Source organism: Nomascus leucogenys, chromosome 4 (genome assembly GCF_006542625.1).
Source record: "Nomascus leucogenys isolate Asia chromosome 4, Asia_NLE_v1, whole genome shotgun sequence".
Lineage (NCBI taxonomy): Eukaryota > Metazoa > Chordata > Mammalia > Primates > Hylobatidae > Nomascus > Nomascus leucogenys.
The window spans coordinates 47,991,033-48,012,468 of NC_044384.1; the positions used below are offsets into that span (position 1 = coordinate 47,991,033).

Genomic DNA, 21,436 nt, shown 5'->3' on the forward strand with positions numbered 1-21,436 from the left:
TCATTTTAGGAATTGTTGGTGTTTTACAAGTGGCCGTGCCATTTTATATCACCACCAGTAGTATATGAGAGTTCGAATTCCTCTGTATTTTCATCAACACTTTGTATGGTCAAGTCTAAGTTTTAGCTATTCTAATAGGTATGGAGTAGTAACTTAATAGTGGATTTCATTTACATTTCTTACATGAATATTTATGTTGAGCATCTTTCCATGTCCTTAGACAAATTAGATATTGAGTTTGTGTCAAAATTTATTAATTTGCTAGTGTCAGTGGAACCTGTAAAGTGAAAACGGGAGGGAGAAAAAGAGATAACAAGACAGAGAGACTGATAATAAAGGGGTTAAATAGGAAAGAGAATAATTGCATAGGTAGCTAATGTTTTTTAATGTAAGAATAGTTTGCAGTTTCATTTCCTACATTTGTAGGTCATTTCATCATGACCCTATCCGTGGTTAGAAAAAAGTCTGCGGTAAGGTGGTCTGAGATGCTAGGCAGCTATCTACCAGTCAAGAAAGAAAAACCATCTACAAGCAAATGATGAAGATACATCTGTGGTGCTACTAATTGGAATAACAAAGTTTCATCCCCTGACTGAGGTGCTGATTAGGCCAATCAACGTGAAAAGATCAAATGGGGCCAATGCAGTGATATTTTAAACAGGTTATTACTTGTAATTATTTTATTCAAGCTCCAAAAAGTGCAGAATACACAGTTCTTCCATTTCTTAGTTTGGGAACTACTGTTTTTTTCTTGATATCACCAAACAGCATGGGTAAGTTTAATTTCTCACATCAGTAATAGCTTCATTTAATTTTCCCTGTAGTCCAAATGAAAAGCACAAAAATTTAATCTCTCAAAGGTGGTCCACCTTGTGGAACTCCTCAAACCCTAACCTCCCTCCCCTGTGTTCCAATTCACAACTTTCTCTGAGAGAGTCTTCTTAGAAGCCCACCCCTTTTTTTTGTAAATCCTGATAGAGGCTGATAATTTGGCTCTAGGTTGCCACCCCTCCTCATCAACTCCCACCTTGCCATTGTAGGGGAGAAAAGATTTCTCACCCATTGCTAAGTTCATGGCTGAGGCACCTGTAATAAAAGATAGATTAACAGGAGAAAAGCACACAAATTCATTATATGTTTTATGTGACGTGGGAACCCTCAAGAAATGTGACCCAAAGAAACAGGGAAGTTTCTGTATTTTTATATTAAATTGGATGAAAAGGTGGACAGTTGTGGAGAAATAAGATCGGGGGACAAAAGTGTCAACATGAAAAAAAAGACACTAGAAAACATTCTCTCTAAATATGTTGGGAATATTCGGGAATAGAAATAAGGATTATAATCTAGGATGCATGAAGTAAATGGCAAGCCACCAGTGCATTCGGTGACAGAAGGGTAAAGGGGAAGTTTTATTAGCAAAAAGAAATTTAAACGAGCTGCTTGGAAGCAGAGTTTATTAGTTCTAGAGGCTCAAAGCCAGAGTTGTTGTCAGTTCGCTGGTGGAGATGCCATTGCTCGGCAAGTGTTCTTCCGAGTGTGTCTTCCCCGAGTTACTGCAGTCCTAAAGGATGTCTAGTGATGAGCCTTATCAAAGCAAAAGATGCACGAAGGGTTTTTAGAGAGCCCTTGGAAACACTTCTTTTCTCAGACACGTAGCATGAGCCTCCGCTCTTTTGCTCTTTCAGGCCTTCCCAGTTCTGTTTTGTCTGGGTCTGACAAAAGTGCTTTCATCCTGGTATGTGCAACTTTCAAAAGGATATGATGTAATGGTAATAAACCAGGGAGAACTTAGCAAGGCCTGGTTGTTCAGATTCTTCTGTGTGCCCCAGTGTGACATTCCTTTCTTCCGGGTGTTTGAAATGCTTGTTCCCCAGTGCCATAAAGAAATACCACTTGAACATAAATTTATTTAGTAAGGCCATTTTTACTTCCTGCAGAAAGGATACACTCACCAGCAGTTTTGCCACGAGAGTACACCGAACAAAGGAGACAGGGTCATTTATAACCTGATGCGTCCACCCTACTGCTGTGTCTGGTTTCCATTGGCTGTAACGGGACCTCACATTCTGTATTTGTCCCGATTGGTTAGCAAGTTAGAACTTTTTAAAAGAGGCAAAGGTAGAGGAGAACAAAGGAAGGAGGAAGTAACTTTTGGAATGCTGAAAAAGGTAAAAATACTTTTAAATAAGGAAGAAGAACAGGCTATGACCTAACACTTGCTTGGACCAGTGTAAGCATGCCAGGGCAAATATTTAGGCTAAACTGTGGGAACTAAGAATATAAAGTACATTGATTTCTTTATTACAGCCAGCAGATATTTAAGAATGTTACCACGGGTCTTTGAATAATTTTGCTTCTAAGAGAAGTTACTATTTATTCCTAATTAGACAGGGAGGAAAGTCTTTGAAGAGGAACTTCTACTTTACTTTTTACACAGGTATAGGGCACATGAGGGCCTTATGTCCTACTTCAGAGGAAGGCCAGATAATTCTTTCATGGCCTGTCTTTAGGGGGGAAGGGCAGGAGAAGATCACAGTAACCATCTTGCTTCTGCTGTTTCCTCAAATGCAAAGGTGCCGTTTTTTGAGGTAGCATGTCCTGAACCCCATCACCATCTTGAGTAGCTTGTGGGATGTGGTAATCCTCAGCATGAGGTTTCCCAAGTCTAACTTATTCAGTCTTCAGCATAACCAGTGAGGAGTGGAGCTAGGATATTGGAATTTGAGCAGCTCAAACCAAAGGGCCCTTGCAACTCTCAGCTCCAAAGAATGGTCCATTGTTGGCTTTGCCACTTCAAGTCAGCTCCCCTTTGTGGTCTCCATGGCAATGGCAGACACAAGCATGTTTCTTCATCCTTTCAGAACTTCCAATGGGTAACTAGTAAATATATCAATTAGACACATACACAAACACACAGTATGCTCCCCAGGACAAACACTGATTCTCACAGATAATGCCAGTATAATACATCCATATACCTTTTTCTATCTGCAAAATACTCGGGATGCTTGCTCCAGCAAAAAAATAGAGTTAAGTAAAGGGTCAACAACGGAGGCACTTGCCTTTGTTCCCTTTGCTTTTTTCAGACTGCCTTGAAATATATTAAAGAACAAAGCCCCTAGTAATGCTCATTCCTAAGCCAATCAAAGGCTCTAAAATAAAAAGTTTGTTCTTTCTAGTTTCGGTGTTGTGTTGAATTTTTAGGCAATTTTTCAGGTAAGCTTTCTAAGAGAAAGAGAGCTGGGGTGGGCATCTATCATTCTCAGGTCCCCAAATGTGTGGGAGAGGGCTATTTTTCTTACTGTTGCAGAGTAATTTTAAAGAAATGCAGTTGTTTCTGAAACCAGCTTCTAGTTCCATGTCACGAAGACCTTCAGCCACTGTGGTTAAGAAAATGGTTAGTTTGCCTGTGTGGTCTGTTGTCCTCTTTCAGAGTCTGCTTATATTTTCCTGTTTCCCACATTCTTGTTTCCTACCCTCCGCTACACTAACGTATCATTTTCTTGTGTTAGATCTCTTTACTATAGCAACTAACAGTCTATTATCCATAATTCCAAAGTCCAAGAACTCTGAAAATGAAACCCATTTGGTGGCGAAACTGCCCTCTCCTGATCTGATTTGACTGCACAGCTATGCTCGAGCCAGAGAGAGGCTAGTCACGCTCCTTACCCCTTCATATGGGATATTACTAATAATTTGCAGAGGAAGTTCTAATTTGTTTTATATGAGACGTTGCTACACATCCTGCTGGGGTGTTCCACATTAGTTGGGTTTCACAGTATCCTTTCTGAAATGCTGAAAATTCTGAATTCTGAAACACAACTGCTCCAAGGGTTTCAGATGAGAGGTTATGGATTTGTATTTGCAGACTGTTCTTAGTCTTGACATCTGGAAATACCAACATTTACTTTAGGAATTGAATCTAAGTTCCTCAGTTTTACCAAGAAGTCTTTGCTTCTCTACAATATGCCTTTCTGGTTACCTGCTTCTATAACTGCATGAGGAATGCTGCACAAGCCACAGATCTTCCCCTGCCTGTGCTGAGAACTTCGTGTTTTTGTTTCTGTTTTTTATCTTTTTTTTTTTTTTGAGATGGAGTTTTGCTCGGTTGCTGCCCAGTCTGGAGTGCAATGGTGCAGTCTTGGCTCACCACAACCTCCATCTTCTGGGTTCAAGCCATTCTCCTGCCTCAGCCTCCCGAGTAGCTGGGATTACAGGTGTGTGCCACCATGTCCCGGTTAATTTTTGTATTTTTAGTAGAGACGGGGTTTCACCATGTTGTCCAGGCTGGTCTTGAACTCCTGACCTCAGATGATCCGTCTGTCTTGGCCTCCCAAAATGCTGGGATTACAGGCATGAGCCACTGTGCCTGGCCTATTTTTAACTATTAATACATCTTTGTGGGGAAGAGTCACTTCTGTTGGGGTCTGAAGCATAAATAGATTTTCCCCTTACATAGCACCTGGATGGATCCCTGTAACACCATTAACTCATTCTCCAGGAAGTAATGGTTTTAATTTGCCAAAAGAAGATTTTATTTAAGATATGAATATTGACAATCCTAAGGAAGGAGGACCTTGAAATCTGGTTTGAATGAAAGTATTAGTGCTTCAAATAAAATATTACAGAACTGGGGACTTTGTTTAGCATGAGAATTAATCCATTAAAAAGTTGGTTTTAATGGAGGAAGTGCCAAGCTGAAGCCATGTTAGGTAATACCACATACCCTATTTTACATATCAACTTAGTTGCTTCGATTACACAAATTGACCAGTTGGGGCAGTATATCACATTGTTTTCTATAATTGAAATGTCTGCAATATTGATTAAAAATGCAATGTTAACTCTGTATGTTTTTGTCTGTTTTAAAATACTTTGAAAAAGGGAACTTTAATCCAAATGTCTACTCGATAAATATTATTGGGGCTCTGCTGTATGACAGGCCCTTGTATTGGGGGTCACAAAGGTGAATAAGACACAGTTCCTATTTTTAAGATATTCATAACCTGGTAAGAGGAAGAGACAAGTTAAAAATTCACACAATTAATACTAAAATTGGGATATGTCTAATGTGTTGCGTAAGATACAAAAACCTAGTCCTATAGGGTAGGGAAGGTACAATAATATCTGTTATTTGACTGTTGCTTCAGCCCCAAGAGTAGCTGAGTCCTGATGTCTCAGAATCAAAATAAGGGTCTGTTTTCCTTATATTTGCATTTTACATTTCTCATTAGGAGACAGTGAAGATCTGGAAAGATCTCTGAGGATTCTAATTCAAGTTTTTCCACTAACTTTCTGACTTACTGTATCTTCTGTCAGCCATAAGGGGAGACTTGTGAAAAAAGCATATTCTCTGGTCTCACCCCAGACCAATTGAATCAACTTGGAGAGCAGGATCTGGAATCTCCATTTTATTTTTATTAAATTAAATTAATTACTTATTATTATTTCAATAGTTTTGCGGGGAACAGGTGATATTTAATTACATGGATAAGTTTTTTAGTGGTGATTTCTGAGATTTTGGTGCACCCATCACCCAAGCAGTGTACACTGCACCCAATGTGTAATCTTTTATCTGTCACCCCCTTCCCACCCTTCCCCCCGAGTCCCCAAAGCCCATTGTGTCATTCTTATGCCTCTGTACCCTCATAGCTTAGCTCCCACTTATAAGTGAGAACTTAGAATAATGGTCTCCAACTCCATCCAGGTTGCTGCAAATGCCATTATTTCATTTCTTTTTATGGCTGAGTAGTTGGGATCTGCATTTTAAACAAGCACCACAAGCTATTAATATGCAGGCTGAAGTCTGAGCAACATTGGACTAGATGGCCTTGTGAGCCCTTTTCTACATCTATAAATTCAAAGCAGTGTCTGGTTTACAGTGGATAGATGGTTATCTAAATTTTCTCTTTGTGTATGATTTTGACCATCTTGCTGTTAAGGCACTGTGGAGTTTTTTACAACGGATGAGTCAATATTGATGCATCATTATTAACTAAAGTCCATAGTTTACATTAGGGTTCATTCTTGGTGTTGTATATTCTATGAGTTTTGACAAATAGATACTGATATTGTATCTATCATTAAAGTATCATAGAGTAGTTTCCTTGCCCTAAAATTTCTCTCTCTTTACTTATTCATCCCTCCTCCCTGACTCCTGGCAACAGCTAATCTTTTGCCCATATAGTTTTGCCGTTTCCAGAATGTCTTATAGATAGTTGGAATGGTACAATATGTAGCCTTTTCAGATTGGCTTCTTCCACTTAGCAATGCACATTTAAGATTCATCCATGCCTTTTTGTGGCTTGATGTTCTTTTCTTTTTTTTGAGACAGAGTTTTGTTCTTGTCGCCCAAGCTGGAGTGCAATGGTGGGATTTCGGCTCACTGCAACCTCCGCCTCCTGGGTTCAAGCGATTCTCCTGCTTCAGCCTCCTCAGTAGCTGGGATTACAGGCACTCACCACCACGCCTGGCTAAATTTTTTTGCATTTTTAGTAGAGATGGGGTTTCACCATATTGGCCAGGCTGGTCTTGAACTCCTGACCTCACGTGATCTACCCACCTCGGCCTCCCAGAGTGCTGGGATTACAGGCGTGAGCCACTGTGCCCGGCCTTGATGTTCACTGTTTTTTTTTGTTTGCTTTTGTTTTTGTTTTTAGCATTGAATAATATTCCATTGTGTGGATGTACCACAGTTTGTTTATCCATTCACCTACTGAGGGACATTTGGTTGCTTCCAATTTCTGGCAATTATTAATAAAACTGCTATAAACATTTTGTGTGCAGATTTTTTGTGGACATAAGTTTTCAATTCATTTGGATAAATACCAAGGAGTGTGATTGCTGGATGATACGGTAAGAGTATGTTTATTTTTTTTCCTCAACTTTTATGTTAGATTCAGTGGGTACACATGCAGGTTTGTTACCTGAGTATATTGCATGATGGTGAGGTATGCGGTAGGAATGATCCCATCACCCAGGTACTGAGCACAGTACCCAATAGTTTTTCAAACCTTGCCTATCTCCCTCCCTCCCCACTCTAGTAATTGCCAGTTTCTTTCTTTCTTTTTTTTTTTTTTGAGACGGAGTCTTGCTCTGTCGCCCAGGCTAGAGTGCAATGGTGCAATCTCGGCTCACTGCAAATTCTGCCTCCCAGGTTCAAGCAATTCTCCTGCCTCCGCGTCCCAAGTAGCTGGGACTACAGGCGTGCACCACCACACCCAGCTAATTTTTGTTTTTTTTTTTTTTTTTTTTTTTTGAGATGGAGTCTTGCTCTGTCACCCAGGCTGGAGTGCAGTGGCACAATCTCGGCTCACTGCAAGCTCCACCTCCCGGGTTCACGCCGTTCTCCTGCCTCAGCCTCTCCGAGTAGCTGGGACTACAGGCGCCCACCACCAAGCCTGGCTAATTTTTTGTATTTTTAGTAGAGATGGAGTTTCACCGTGGTCTCGATCTCCTGACCTCGTGATCCGCCCGCCTCGGCCTCCCAAAGTGCTGGGATTACAAGCGTGAGCCACTGCGCCCGGCCCTAATTTTTGTATTTTTAGTAGAGACAGGGTTTCACCATATTGGCCAGGCTGGTCTCGAGCTCCTGACCTTGTGATCCACCCGCCTTGGCCTCCCAAAGTGCTGGGATTACAGGCATGAGCCACCGTGCCCGGCCATAGTTGCCAGTTTCTATTGTTGCCATATTTATGTCCATGAGCACCCAGTGTTTAGCTCTCACTTATAAGTGAGAACATGTGGTATTTGCTTTTCTGTTCCTGCGTTAGTTTGCTTAGGATGATTGTCTCTAGCTTCCTCCATGTTGCTGTGAAGGATGTGATTTCATTCTTTTTTATGGCTGTATAGTATCCCATGGTGTATATGTACCTCATTTTCTTTATCCAATTCTCTGTTGATAGACATCTAGGTCGTTTCCATGTCTTTGCTATTGTGAATAGTGCTGCAATGAACATACAAGTGCATGTGTCTTTTTGATAGAAAGTTTTTTTTAATGTATACCCAGTAATGAGATTGCTGAGTTGAATAATAGTTCTGTTTTAAATTCTTTAAGAAATCTCCAAACTGCTTTCCACAATGGCTGAACTAATTTACATTCCCACCAACAATGTATTCCTTTTTCTTCAGCCTTGCCAGCATCTGTTGTTATTTGACTTTTTAAAAATAGCCACTCTGACTGGTGGGAGATGGTATCTCATTGTGATTTTGATTTGCATTTCTCTGATGATTAGTGATGTTGAGCATTTTTTCATATGTTTTTTGGCCACTTGTATGTCTTTTCTTGAGAAGTGTATGTTCGTGTTTTTTTGCTAATTTTTAATGGGGTTATTTGTATGCTTAATTTGGTAAGAAATGGTCTTTCATGTGGCTAGCTGTACGATTTTGCATTCCCACCAGGAATGAATGAGTGTTCCTATTGCTCCACATCTTCACTAGCATATTGTCAGTGTTTTGGATTTGGGCCATTCTAATAGTTATGTAGTAATATTTCATTGCTGTTTTAATTTGAAATTCCTTAATAATTAATATGATTTGAGAATCCTTTCATATGCCCATTTGCCATGTGTATGTCTTCTTTGGTGAGTTGTCTGTTTAGATTTTTAAAAATTGGTTTGCTTGTTTCCTTATTGGTGAGTTTTTAGAGTTTTTTGTATATTTTTGATAACAGTCCTTTTCTATGGGTTTTGCAAAGATTTGCTCCCAGTTTGTGTTTTTTTTTAAATTCCTTAAACAGTGATGTTTTGCACAGAAGTTTCTAATTTTAATGATGTGCAACTTACCCATTTTTTCTTTTATGCTTTTGGTGTGGTAGCTAAGAATTCATGCCAAATCCAAGGTCACCTAGATTTTCTCCAACGTGATCTTCTAGTTTTATAGTTTGCATCATATATTCTATTCCATTTTGAGTAAGTTTTGTGAAAGGCATAAGGTCTATGTCTATGTTCATTTTTTTTCTCTTTTTTTATGTGGATTTCCAGACGTTCCAACATCATTTGTTGAAAAGGCCATCCTTTTTCCATTGAATTGTATTTGCTCCTTTATCAAAGATCAGTTGACTATATTTGTCTGAGTCTATTTCTAGCCTCTCTTTTCCATTCCAGTGATCTATTCGTCTATTCTTCTGCCAATACTTCAATGTCTTAGAACATTCTTTTAATCAGAGAATCTTTCTCTGCTTTTTTTCCTAAATTTGTCCCCTTCTGATTTCCAAGAATTTCTTAAATTCCCTAGCAGCACTCCACAAAATCCCTAAACTCAGTTTCCCCCTTCCCCTTCCTTCTCTTTGTCTGTATTCATTACAAGCCAAACAGCTTAATTTGTTAGGACTTTTCACTCTGGAAGAATATGTTTGATGCTGTCAATGCCTAGATTTACTATAATACAAATATCTTGAAATCCGAATCTATGTTTACCAGATTTCAGATATTTGGTGAATTTGCTTGGCTGATGAGTGGAATTATATTATGAATGAAAATCTCTAACTCAGAATACCTTTTAAGCATGTCTTATGTATGTTTTTACTCTTCACAGTACCTGTGTATAGATAATTGATGAAGAAAGGAAATAAGAAAGGGAGGAAGGAAGGAGGAAGGAAAAAGGGGACAGCAAAATAACAAAGAAACAAATGAATAGATAAACTAACAACTACTCAGGAAGAAAGGGGTCCTCAAAAGAGGGTCAAATGCAGCCCTGTGCTGTTCAAGCAAAGATAAGGTGGTAGGCAGGAATAAGCAATTCAGAAACAATGTAACTATTGCAGAAAGGGACCACAGCAGGAGACTCAGACTGAATGTAGTCAGGTTAAAGCTGAGTCCTTCCAAACCTGAAGGAAGTCAACCTATGATAGCTTGAAATGTGAGCTTCTTGTGGTGGTTTTAACATATGTCCACCAATTTGTCGACATATGTTAAAATTCCTCTCCTCAATAGGCTTTTCCTCTTTCCTTGAATATGAGCTGGACTTATTTACTTGCTTCTAACAAATGAAATGTGGTGGAAGTGTAGATGGATGATTTCCAAGGCAAAGTCATAAAAGACATTGTGACTCCTACCTTCACTCTTGTATTGCTCAGTCTGAGGAAGTCAGCCAGCAGACTGCAAGACAACCTAGGCAGCCCCTTGAAGAGGCCCCATGGGGAAGAACTAAGGCCTTCTGCCAAAAGCCACCTCTGACTTGCTGGTTATGTCAGAGAAAAAACATACAACTTTCTTTAACATGTGTATACAAGAGCCTTCAGAATGAAGACCCAAAGATACAGGGGACATTGTCCATTTTTATGCTTAGGTTCAACAAAATATAGACATCCATATGGGAATATGATTGGACAAAAAGGGTTTGATCTAAAGTTAATAGACCAAGTGGGGAAACCCCACAAGGCCTACCCATCTAGATTCTTCTTGGCCTCTCTGAGCAGCATTCCTTCCTTCTGGGTGTGGGGCAGGTGCCTCTCTGGAATGGCGATCTTAGGACCTACAGTCAAAAAAGTTAGGTCAGATAATTTCCCTAGGACCAGTTTTTACATGGAAAGATGGAGGGAAAGTTAGAGTGATATTTTCAGGCTTTATGGCTGACTTTGACCAAAAGGGGCTCTGGTATCTATGACCCGCCTTGGGGAAGAGGAATTCTAGTTGCTATGGCTAGCCTGGGGAGAGGATGGGACTGAGAGACAGGAGGGCAGGAGAAGAACAAAGAAAAATTTTTGCTTCTGAGGTTGCATCCAAGTCCTTTATTTTGGGGTACTATTTTCTGAGCCCCAGCATAGCAATAGACAGCTAATACGCTAATCCAGGGCTTTATCTGTATCACTGTGTTGTGCTGCCTTTCGTGTGAATCCTAAATGCCCCCAAGGCTACTGAGAAATTGATGGATGACAGATGATAAGGAAGAGTGTCTGAGGGAGAGGATGCTATGCTTCCTCCGCAGCACACGTGGTCTCATCCACCTGCCTCCTTTGTATATCACTGTTTTTCTTGGTTCTTTTGATTTCTTTCTCCATTCCTTTCTTTTCTTATTCTGTGTCATTAGCAGACACCATCGGTTACCTCCTCATCTGCCACTCCTGTTTCCTCTTAACAGGGCACCAATTTTGTTTGGAGTGCCATATGCCCTGGCTGGTCTCAGCTAATGTGGTAATTCTATTCTCCTTGCCAGTGATTGATCTAGGGGTGGGCATGCAACAGAGAAGATGTAAGAGGAGGTCTTCTAGGGGCTCCAAAGAAATGTCTTCCTCTCATCTAAAAGAAGAACATGTTACAAAGAGAAATCTATTTTCCTTTCAAGTTTGAACAGTGTCATCAGAGGACATTATACTTGATTTTCTGCAGCTGTCATGTTGCATGGGGGAAGGCCAAAGAAATAGCAGAGATGTGGAGTTAGAGCTCTGACATTGCTAAGACTGTGTGACCTCTGGGGTAACCCTCCTCTTGACTTCTTGGTGAGTAAGACACCAATATTTTTACTGTTATACCACTTTAGCAGGTATTCTATTACTTGCTGTCAAAAACATTCTAATGGATATATTTTTTCTTCCTATCCTTGCTTTTTCTTCTCCTGTTAGGAACATCAAGAAGGCTCCAAAGTTGTTGCTTTTTTTTTTTTTTTTTTTTTCTGATTAAGGGCATTTTGGGTTAAAATGACTTTTGACTTTTGGTCAAGAAAAAGTGAAAGTAGGCTGGGCACGGTGGCTCACGCCTGTAATCCCAGCACTTTGGGAGGCCAAGGTGGGCAGATCACAAGGTCAGGAGATCGAGATCATCCTGGCTAACACAGTGAAACCCCATCTCTACTAAAAATACAAAAAAAAAAATTGCCGGGCATGGTGGTGGGCACCTGTAGTCCCAGCTACTCGGGAGGCTGAGGCAGGAGAATGGCATGAACCTGGGAGGCAGAGTTTGCAGTGAGCCAAGATCATGCCACTGCACTCCAGCCTGGGTGACAGAGCAAGACTCTGTCTCAAAAAAAAAAAAAGAAAAAAGAAAAAGTGAAAGTACATTGTTATCTTGCACAGTAAGAAATACAGAGGCATGTTATTATAGGTGTTGGATTTCCTATAGTCCTGCTTTACAAAATTGAGGTTAAGTAACTTGCCCAAGGTCACACAGCTGGTCAGTGTGGATTTGAACCCAGGGGTCAAATTCCAGACTCTTTGATGCTAACCTCTATACATTACTGCCTTTTGTCTGAGCTCACTTAGTTTGGATGGGCTGATGCTTCTTCTTTAGATGTGGGCTTGATATTCAGGTATGGGCAATTGATATATTTCATTCCTCTGGCCATAAGGACTGGTTCATTGTTGGACATGCGACTCCAGTTAGATCAGTGAGTTTCCACCCTAAGCCTTTTCTGGAACTATATGTAAAGTGAATCTATATCAAATAACATTGCCAAACTAACAGTTTGTACACATGGAGCTGTTTCCAACCATCACCGCACCACAGAAAGAGCCAATCCGCAAAAATATAATCAAAAGAGACAAATGGCTCGTGCTGACATTCTATGACCCTGCATCCAGCCTAGCCCAATCCCTACTGACTTTTCAGTTATGGGAGACAACTCATTTCTTCTTTTTGCTCAAGCCAGTTTGAGTGGCATTTTTGTCACCAAAAGACTTCCTAGGGGCTGAACTGTGTCTCCTTAACTCATATGTTGAAGTCTTAACAGTACCTACTACAGTAGCTCAAAATGTGACTGTATTTCCATAGGATCTTTAAAGAGATAAAGTTAAAATGAGCTCATCAGGGTAGGCCCTAATCCACTATAACTGGTGTCCTTATAAAAGGAGATTAGGACACTGACACACACAGACTGGGAGTTGGCCATGTGAGGACGAAGCAATGAGGTGGCCATCTGCAAGCAAACGAGTGAGGCCCTGGGAGAAATCCACCCTGCCAACCAGCCTCCAGAATTGTGAGGAAATCAATCTCTTTTGTTTAAGCCACCCAGTCTATGGTACTTTGTTATGACAGCCTGAACAAATTAATACAAGACTCTGAACACTTTCTAAATTCGTATCTGGAGGTGAGAGAGTACATGTTGCAGATTGTCAAATAGAGAATTGGCTCAGTCAAGGTGGGACAGGGGCAGTGAGGACTTCTCGATTTTCGGCAGGAAGCTGGCAATTTCTGTTGTGCAGTAATAGCAAGGCAGTGGTGAAACTATCCTATTTTCTCTTGGTGCTCTGACCATGGGGCTACTGAAGTTGAAAGTTAAAGAGAGATGGTAGAAAAATGTCAGGCTGATGGAATAAGATGAATTTATTTTGTAGCCTTCGGTTAGATCCTACCAGAAAAACAAGTTTTGTTAGAAATGGGCAATCCGAAAGCAGCAAGGGAAGACAAGACAGCTTTGCTACAGGAGGCCCTCTCTTCCTACAGCCATCAACTTAGAAAGTTACATGTCCCTGGCTGGGCATGGTGGCTCAAACCTATAATCCCAGCACTTTGGGAGGGTGAGGCTGGGGGAATTACCTGAGGCCAGGTCAGCCTGGCCAACATGGTGAAACCTCGTCTCTACTAAAAACACAAAAATTAGCCAAGTATCTTGGCATGTGCCTGTAGTCCCAGCTACTTGGGAGGCTGAGGCAGGAGAATCGCTTGAACCTGGGAGGTGGAGGTTGCAGTGAGCCAAGATGGTGCCACTGCACTCCAGCCTGGGCAACAGATGAAACTCTGTCTCAAAAAAATTAAATAAATAAAATAATAGAAAGTTAGATTAGATGTCTCTGAGCTTCGCTGAATCGAAAAGTGGGGTTCTCTGTCATCAACTAATATTACTTCTCACAAAGCCTAGGGTGTGGAAAACATATCAGAAGATATGATAGGAATCAGAGAGAAGCTTCATTCCTGTTCTTTTAGGCTTCTCCCAAACATCTTGCAGACATTTAGCAGCCTGAGAAGGGTGACAATGGTCTCCATTGTAAAGAGTCACCCATCAGACATAACCAAGGGGCAAGGGCCAAGTTATCTGTGCTTTGAGGGTGCTGGTTCTGCCCTGGGGCAGCCAGCATGGACAACACTAGGTTGAGGACTAGGTGGGATGGCAGAGCATTAGGGCCTGTGCTGAGAAAAAAATCCCACAATAAAGGGTCTGGAATCTAGGACTGTGACCAAACATATTTGACTTGGGCCATCGGTCAGTAGAGTTGCCTGATTTTTTTTTTTTCTATTTTTTGAGATGGAGTTTCACTCTTGTTGCCCAGGCTGGAGTGCAATGGTGTGATCTCAGCTCACTGCAACATCCGCCTCCTGGGTTCAAGTGAATCTCTTGCTTCAGCCTCCCAAGTTGCTGGGATTACAGGTTTGCACCACCACACCTGTCTAATTTTGTATTTTTAGTAGAGACAGGGTTTCACCATGTTGGCCAGGCTGGTCTTGAACTCCTGACCTCAGGTGATCCCCCACCCCAGCCTCCTAAAGTGCTGGGATTACAGGTGTGAGCCACCGCACCTGCCCGAGTTGCCTGATTTCAAACCGTATAGTTATATTGCCCAAGAAACTGCAAGCTTGGACAAAAAAAAAGGTGGCAATGGCTCAACTTCCAGAGCAATTTTCCAGCTCCTCTCATCTGCACCAATGGCAGTGGGCTGTGTGGCTTCAGAGGGGAACACTTCCTAATACTTTTCTAGGTCCCAGTGGTTTGGGTGGTGGGCGGGATGGGAGGCTTACCTCCTTCTGCCCCCTTTACCTGACAAGTGCAGGATGAGGCAAGTGACTCAGGTTTGATTAGTATCATTTTCCATCCCCCTGATCCCAGTGATTGGTTCAGACCAACTAACTGCAATGAGACTCAATCCTAGGGTTGTTTTGCAGGAACTGTTGGGAAAGTGAAGCACTTCATCCTTCAGTTGCTAAATCAGCAGAATAAGCTTCAGGTAGGATGTCACTCTGTAGAAAGAGCTGACTGAAAATGAAGTTAAAACTGAGGAATGTATAGCTGGGAAATATATACGTGGAGAGGGATGTTAAGTACTTGTGATGGTGGTTGAACCTCTAGGATCCAGCAATGCCTAAAGTGATTGCTACTTCTGGATTTCTCAACTTTTTCATTACACGAACTAATACATTTCTCCCCCTGCTTCACTTTTTATTGTTATTTTCTCACTGAAACTGCCTTCTTTCCTCTCTTGCAAAGGAATTCACTTGCCTCATCTGGCACTTGTTGGGTGCTGAGGACAGAAGGAGGTAAGTACCCCCTAAAATCACCAGGATGCAGAAGGGTATTAGGAAATGTTCCCCTCTGTGGCCACATGGCCCACTCCTACTGGTGCAAATGAGAGAAGCTGGAAAATTGCCTTAAATGTTGTCCAGATGCCACCTTTTAAAATCCTTTCTTGATTTCTTACCTCCTTCTCCTCTTCCTTCTCCTTTCCTTACCCCCTAGATTTGTTTGTGTCATTTGGAATGGTATTTTTGGCTCTTATAACCAAGACCCATGAGTAATACAGGAGCCATCAACACTTTACACTCTTTAGCAGTTGGAGACCTAACCAGATGCCTGGACACTGGGGACACAAACTGGAATAAAGTTGAATGAGAAGTGGACTGTGTCTTCAAGAAGCCCTCAGCATTGTGAATCGTGGACATTGTATAGTGTGACACGTGCCACATTCACAGTGTGTATAGAGTATGTTGTGGAGAAGGGGTCCTCATTTGGACTGAGGAGTTAGCAAAGGCTTCCAGAAGCCGAGTAGGAACTACAAGTAAGGACATTTCAGGCAGAGGGAATAACCGAATAAAGACAAAGGAGTGTCATATGGCACATTATCCTTCATTCTGGAGACCCCAAGTAGTTTGATATGGCTGGGACGGAAGGTGCCTTTAGAAATGTGAAGGCAGATGGTGCCAAGGGTAGGAAAACATCAGACCATGGGGGACCTTTGTCCTTCAGGTGTAAAATCATTTAAAGATTTAAGTGAGCGAAAACGTGGTCACGTTTGTTACTAAGATGATTGCTTTGGCTGCAGTGTGGAGGATGGATTGAAAAAAAGCAATTGTTATCTTACCATAGGATCATGAGAATCTCTCTTCAATAAATGCGAGAAAGGGCAGTCTGTTTTTCATGATATACTGATTGCCAGCATCTTGACAGAAGGGCTATGGCAAAACCGAGTAAACACTATCAGTATTAGGCAAAAAAGCAAAACAAAACAAAAGAAAAGAAAACAAAGATCTCTGTAGCCCCAACAGTGCTAATTTTTGCATACCCAGCAATTACATTTCTAATGAAAGTCATTGCTGCCAAAATCAATCAGTATAAATGTTGGAGACTCCTTTCTCCTTCCCTGAAAAGCTTTTACTGTTTCGTTTCACTAAAGCTCAACGAGAACTCGGGGTTTATGGTTCATTCTAGAGTGATCTACCACAGGCGTGCTTTAGGATGATGGTCAGGGAAACTGTCATTTAATCTCAAGGAAGCTGTCATTTGATTCCATTCAAAACTAGGCAGTGCACATCAGCAGGCAATATAGTCTGATGCTGTGGCCTACTTTGTTGGCTGAAGCCTTCCACTGTTCCTGGGAGGGAAGTTATTTTTGTTGCCTTTCATCTCTTATTCACATACATGGAATATACACGTTGGTCACTCTAGAAAACACATGGATAGTCCTAGAGCAAAATGGATTTCAAGGTTATTTAATTTATGCCTCTTAAAACCTCAGACACTTTCCTCCCAGTAAAATTTCATGTGGCATACAGAACTTTTTTTTTTTTTTAAATTCATATTCTCCTTACTTCTCCTTACCACCTACTTTTTTCTTTCTTTTCTTTTTTCTTTCTTTCTTTTTTTTTTTTTGGATAGAGAGCGGTCTTGCTATGTTGCCCAGGCTGGTCTCAAATTCCTAGCCTCAAGTGATCCTGCTGTTTTGGCCTCCCAAAGTGCTGGGATTACAGGTGTGAGCCACTGCACCTGGCCCACTTTTTTCCCTTTCAAGAAAATACAGTACTCCAAGGCCTGAGTGACTATAAAATTTCAACTTTTGTGCCTTTGTATTCTTAGATACCATTTTGTTTTGTTCTTCTGAAAGATTACACTAAAATCCACTTTTCTTGTACGTGTACACTATTTAAAAAGTTTCACACTCTCTTAGGGAAACCACTGGGAACACATCTTCACGGTGTCCGTGGAGAAGGTTATGTGATTTAAGAAACACTTGTAGTGTCTATACCATTTAATATTTAGGAATTTGTTGATTTTTTAGGATCTTTGGATGAATGGGTTTTTAATTTTATCCAGCTTATTTAGAAGAAATTGCCATGCTTGCTTTAAAAGGGTTTCTTCTCGGATCCCAAGGGCGCCCAGAGCGTCGCGCGGCGCCCCGGCCCCGGGATCAGTCACGGTCTGCGCCTGCGCGGCCCCGGCTTGCCCGCCGTCCTGCGGGACGCCCGCGGTGATGGGTTGGGGAAATGGACGCCTAGAGAACGGAAATCCAGTTATCAAAATGGACTCGAGAAGCGAGAATCTAACAAAACAATAACAGTGGAAGAAATTGGGAACATTATCACAAAGCTATCATCCTGCCAAACTCCAGGCTCGGATGATGTCACAGGTTAAAAAACGTCCTTCATGAAAAAGATCTTAAGCAACATGATAGATTCAGAAGCTCATGAAAAGAGGCCACCAATACTTACATCTTCAAAACAATATATCACCTCATATTACAAATGTTGGTGAAATGAAGCATTACTTGTGTGGCTGCTGTGCAGCCTTCAACAACGTCACAATCACATATCCCATTCAGAAGGTCCTCTTTCGACAACAGCTGTGTGGCATCAAAACCTGGGATGCAGTACTTCAGTTGAGAAGGGATGGATTTCGAAATTTGTATCGTGGAATCCTTCCCCCATTGATGCAGAAGACAACTACACTTGCACTTATGTTTGGTCTGTATGAGGATTTATCCTGCCTTCTCCACAAGCATGTCGGTGCTCCAGAGTTTGCAACCCGTGGCGTGGCGGCAGTGCTTGCAGGGACAACAGAAGCAATTTTCACTCCACTAGAAAGAGTTCAGACATTGCTTCAAGACCACAAGCATCATGACAAATTTACCAACACTTATCAGGCTTTCAAGGCACTGAAATGTCATGGAATTGGAGAGTATTATCGAGGCTTGGTGCCCATTCTTTTCTGGAATGGACTCAGCAATGTCTTGTGTTTCGGCCTTCGAGGTCCCATTAAAGAGCATCTGCCTACCCCAACGACTCACAGTGCTCATTTGGTCAATGATTTTATCGGTGGAGGTCTATTGGGTGCCATGTTGGGATTCTTGTGTTTTCCAATTAATGTTGTAAAAACTCGCATAGTCTCAGATTGGTGGGGAATTTCAGTCTTTCCCCAAGGTTTTTCAAAAAATCTGGCTGGAACGGAACAGAAAACTGATAAATCTTTTCAGAGGTGCCCATCTGAATTACCATCGGTCCCTTGTCTCTTGGGGCATAATCAATGCAACTTATGAGTTCTTGTTAAAGGTTAGATGAAAAAAACCATCAGTTAAGTGCCATTTATCAACTGAATAGACCTTCTAAGAAGAATGCAGTTTGGCCTCTTTCTTAATTGGCCAAATACAAGTTGGTGTCATAACTCCAGGCCACAGTGAGTTATGGGCAAAGCTGTTTTCCTTAAGCATCAACAAAACAGAAGAAAAGGTTCCAATAGGAAAATATAAGGGTTTTTTGTTTTGTTTTGTTTTCTGTTTTGTTTTGTTTTTTATCATTACCTAAGAGCTTTAGGCTAATTGCCTGGTAAATAGCTGTCTATCTGATGGCCTTTGACAAGGAACCTAATCCCCAATATAAGATTCTTTTTCTCAAACCAGTCTTGAAATCTCCTGCGTTTTTTTTTTTTTTTTTTTTTTTGAGGCAGAATCTCACTGTCGCCCAGGCTGGAGTGCAGCGGCGCGATCTCGGCTCACTGCAGGCTCCGCCCCCCGGGGTTCACGCCATTCTCCTGCCTCAGCCTCCAGAGTAGCTGGGACTACAGGCGCCCGCCATCTCGCCCGGCTAATTTTTTGTATTTTTAGTAGAGACGGGGTTTCACTGTGTTAGCCAGGATGGTCTCAATCTCCTGATCTCGTGATCCGCCCACCTCGGCCTCCCAAAGTGCTGAGATTACAGGCCTGAGCCACCGCGCCCGGCGAAATCTCCTGCATTGAAAGGTAAGTGGCTATGACCGGCCAGAGAGAAGGTCCTCAGGGGCCAGGGGCTCCTCAGGTTTCCTTTGTTACTCCATTGCTTTCTTCTCTGCCCTCAGGAGCAGCTGCAGAGGATAGTCTTCATTAAGCTCAAGCATATGACAAAGGGGCAGAACAGAGAAGAAAAACAGCTTATTATGTATAGGCTTTTCATGATACATTGTTTGTATTAGTTTTGAAACTAAGCACCTATTGGATAGTCATTATACTATTTCTATTTAGATATGGTAGATCAAGGAGCTATGAAAGTTCCGGTTTTGCTTTCTAGGTTTGAAAGTTTTCTGTTTGATTCTGACTGTGACCTTCAACCCTTCCCAAATATTCTTATGTTAATTTCACTTATTTCATTGCCGAAAGATGAAGGGACTCAAATTTTGTTATAGGTGTTCCATCCTGTTAAGAAGTTTTCATATTGTGTATAGATCAAATTCTGTTTAGCTTGGTTTCTTTGAATTATTGATGCCATCTCAGCAAAGGTCTGTGGTTATTTTTCCCGTGGCGTAGGAGTTGGTCGTATTCAAGCATCCTGTTCTCTTAAAACTCTCCTTTTAAAAAATAAACACTTCCATAACATTTTGTTTTGGAAGCCTATTAATGCAATCCCACTTATTCCCCCCTAGTTTCTAAATGTTACAGAGTAGGGGGAAAAGGCTCAGGATAGTTTTCACCCCGTAGTGTTCGCTGTCTTTTATTTTACTCTTGGAAATAGAGACTCCATTAGGGTTTCGACATTTCGGGAACCCAGTTTTACCATTGTGTCAGTAAAACAATAAGATAGTTTGAGAGTATATGATCTAAATAAAGACATTTGAAGGGTTAGTTTGAATTCTAAAAGTAGGTAATAGCCAAATAGCGCTCATCCCTTAACAGACGAAAACTTCTTTGTCAAAGGTATTAGAAAATGTGAAAATATTTTTCCAGGTGAAACTCATGCCACTTCCAATTGACTAATGAAATATAAGAGCCAGACTGAAAAAGTGGATTATGAATCTTAAAACCCTTTCTGTAAATATTATGTAGCTAAAGATTGATTTCCAGCATCTGACATGGCTGTAGGTTTCTTGTTAACCAGTTTTTCTTCTTTCTGGGTAATTGCATGTGAATATGTGCCCATACTGACCAAAATAAAGGCCTCAACTTGGTAGTTTACTGAAAGTTTCTGGGCAAATAGTCCATAAAAGCTGTTTACCTCTAAATGCACTATGGCTGGTTAAATACAGTGAACATCTTTCTTCCAGCTGTAAAGGATGAAGCTTATTAAGCATTAGCCAGACAGTAATAAAGCTAAATAGCCATATAGCAGCTCTGTCTGACAATGTTGTGCTGGATGTTGCAGGTAACTTTCAAGGTGCAGATGTAAGGATTTAAAAAAAAATAATTTGGCACCAAATAAATATGAGTAGCATCCTTTGGCCTATTAAATAGAGTCAGGATTTGAAGGGAATTGAGTTTGAGAAATGAATAAATAAAGGCACCTTGGTGCCTGACACCCTCATTCATGTGTGTGACTTTGAGCACTCACAGGCGTGTCCAGCTACTCAGCCCAGGGCAGGTGGGTTAGCCTGGGGTTATACCTTGGCCCTGGGAATAGACACCATTGGGTCTTTGGTTTTGTTGGGCTTCCTTTTGTCTTTACACTCCATACAGGTGGTAGAAATCTGAGTTCTAAAGCACTTTTGTGAAATACAAGCTAAGTGAGAATTCTAAGGAAAATGCTTTGGTTTCTGCTGTCTCAAATAAGTGGCGTTTAAAAACAATTATTAATAAATATTTTTAATGGTTTTAACTCAGCATTATTTTTATTTCTCTGTCACTCTTTACAGCTTTTGAAGACCAAACTGCAAATACATTACCAGGGATGGTTTTGTATTGTCCTATAGACTTCTTAAATTTGACAAAAAACTTAGCAGAACTTGTAACCAACAGCTTTGTCTGAACTTGAAGTCAAAATGTGTTGTTAATAAGAGATTCTAATTATTGCTTTTACCTTCAGTGTGAACTAGTGTGGTAATAACCTTGAAAAGGCAGGCCAGGCACGGTGGCTCATGCCCGTAATCCCAGCACTTTAGGAGGCTGAGGCGGGCGGATCACTTGAGATCAGGAGTTTGAGACCAGCCTGGTCAACACGGCGAAACCCCATCTCTACTAAAAATGACAAAAAATTAGCCAGGTATGGTGGCACATGCCTGTGATCCCAGCTACTCGGGAGGCTGAGGCAGGAGAATCGCTTGAACCTGGGAGGTGGAGGTT

General features: G+C 41.2%; 1 protein-coding gene across 1 annotated transcript; it reads left to right on the forward strand.

The window, feature by feature from the left end:
* The first annotated feature begins 17,565 nt into the window (after nt 1-17,565).
* SLC25A52 (solute carrier family 25 member 52) lies at nt 17,566-18,473 on the forward strand. The gene is given in 3 exon segments (XM_012506273.2): nt 17,566-17,639; nt 17,641-18,297; nt 18,299-18,473. Coding segments are annotated over 3 exon segments (888 nt in total). The 5' UTR covers nt 17,566-17,583.
* The last annotated feature ends 2,963 nt before the right edge of the window (nt 18,474-21,436 follow it).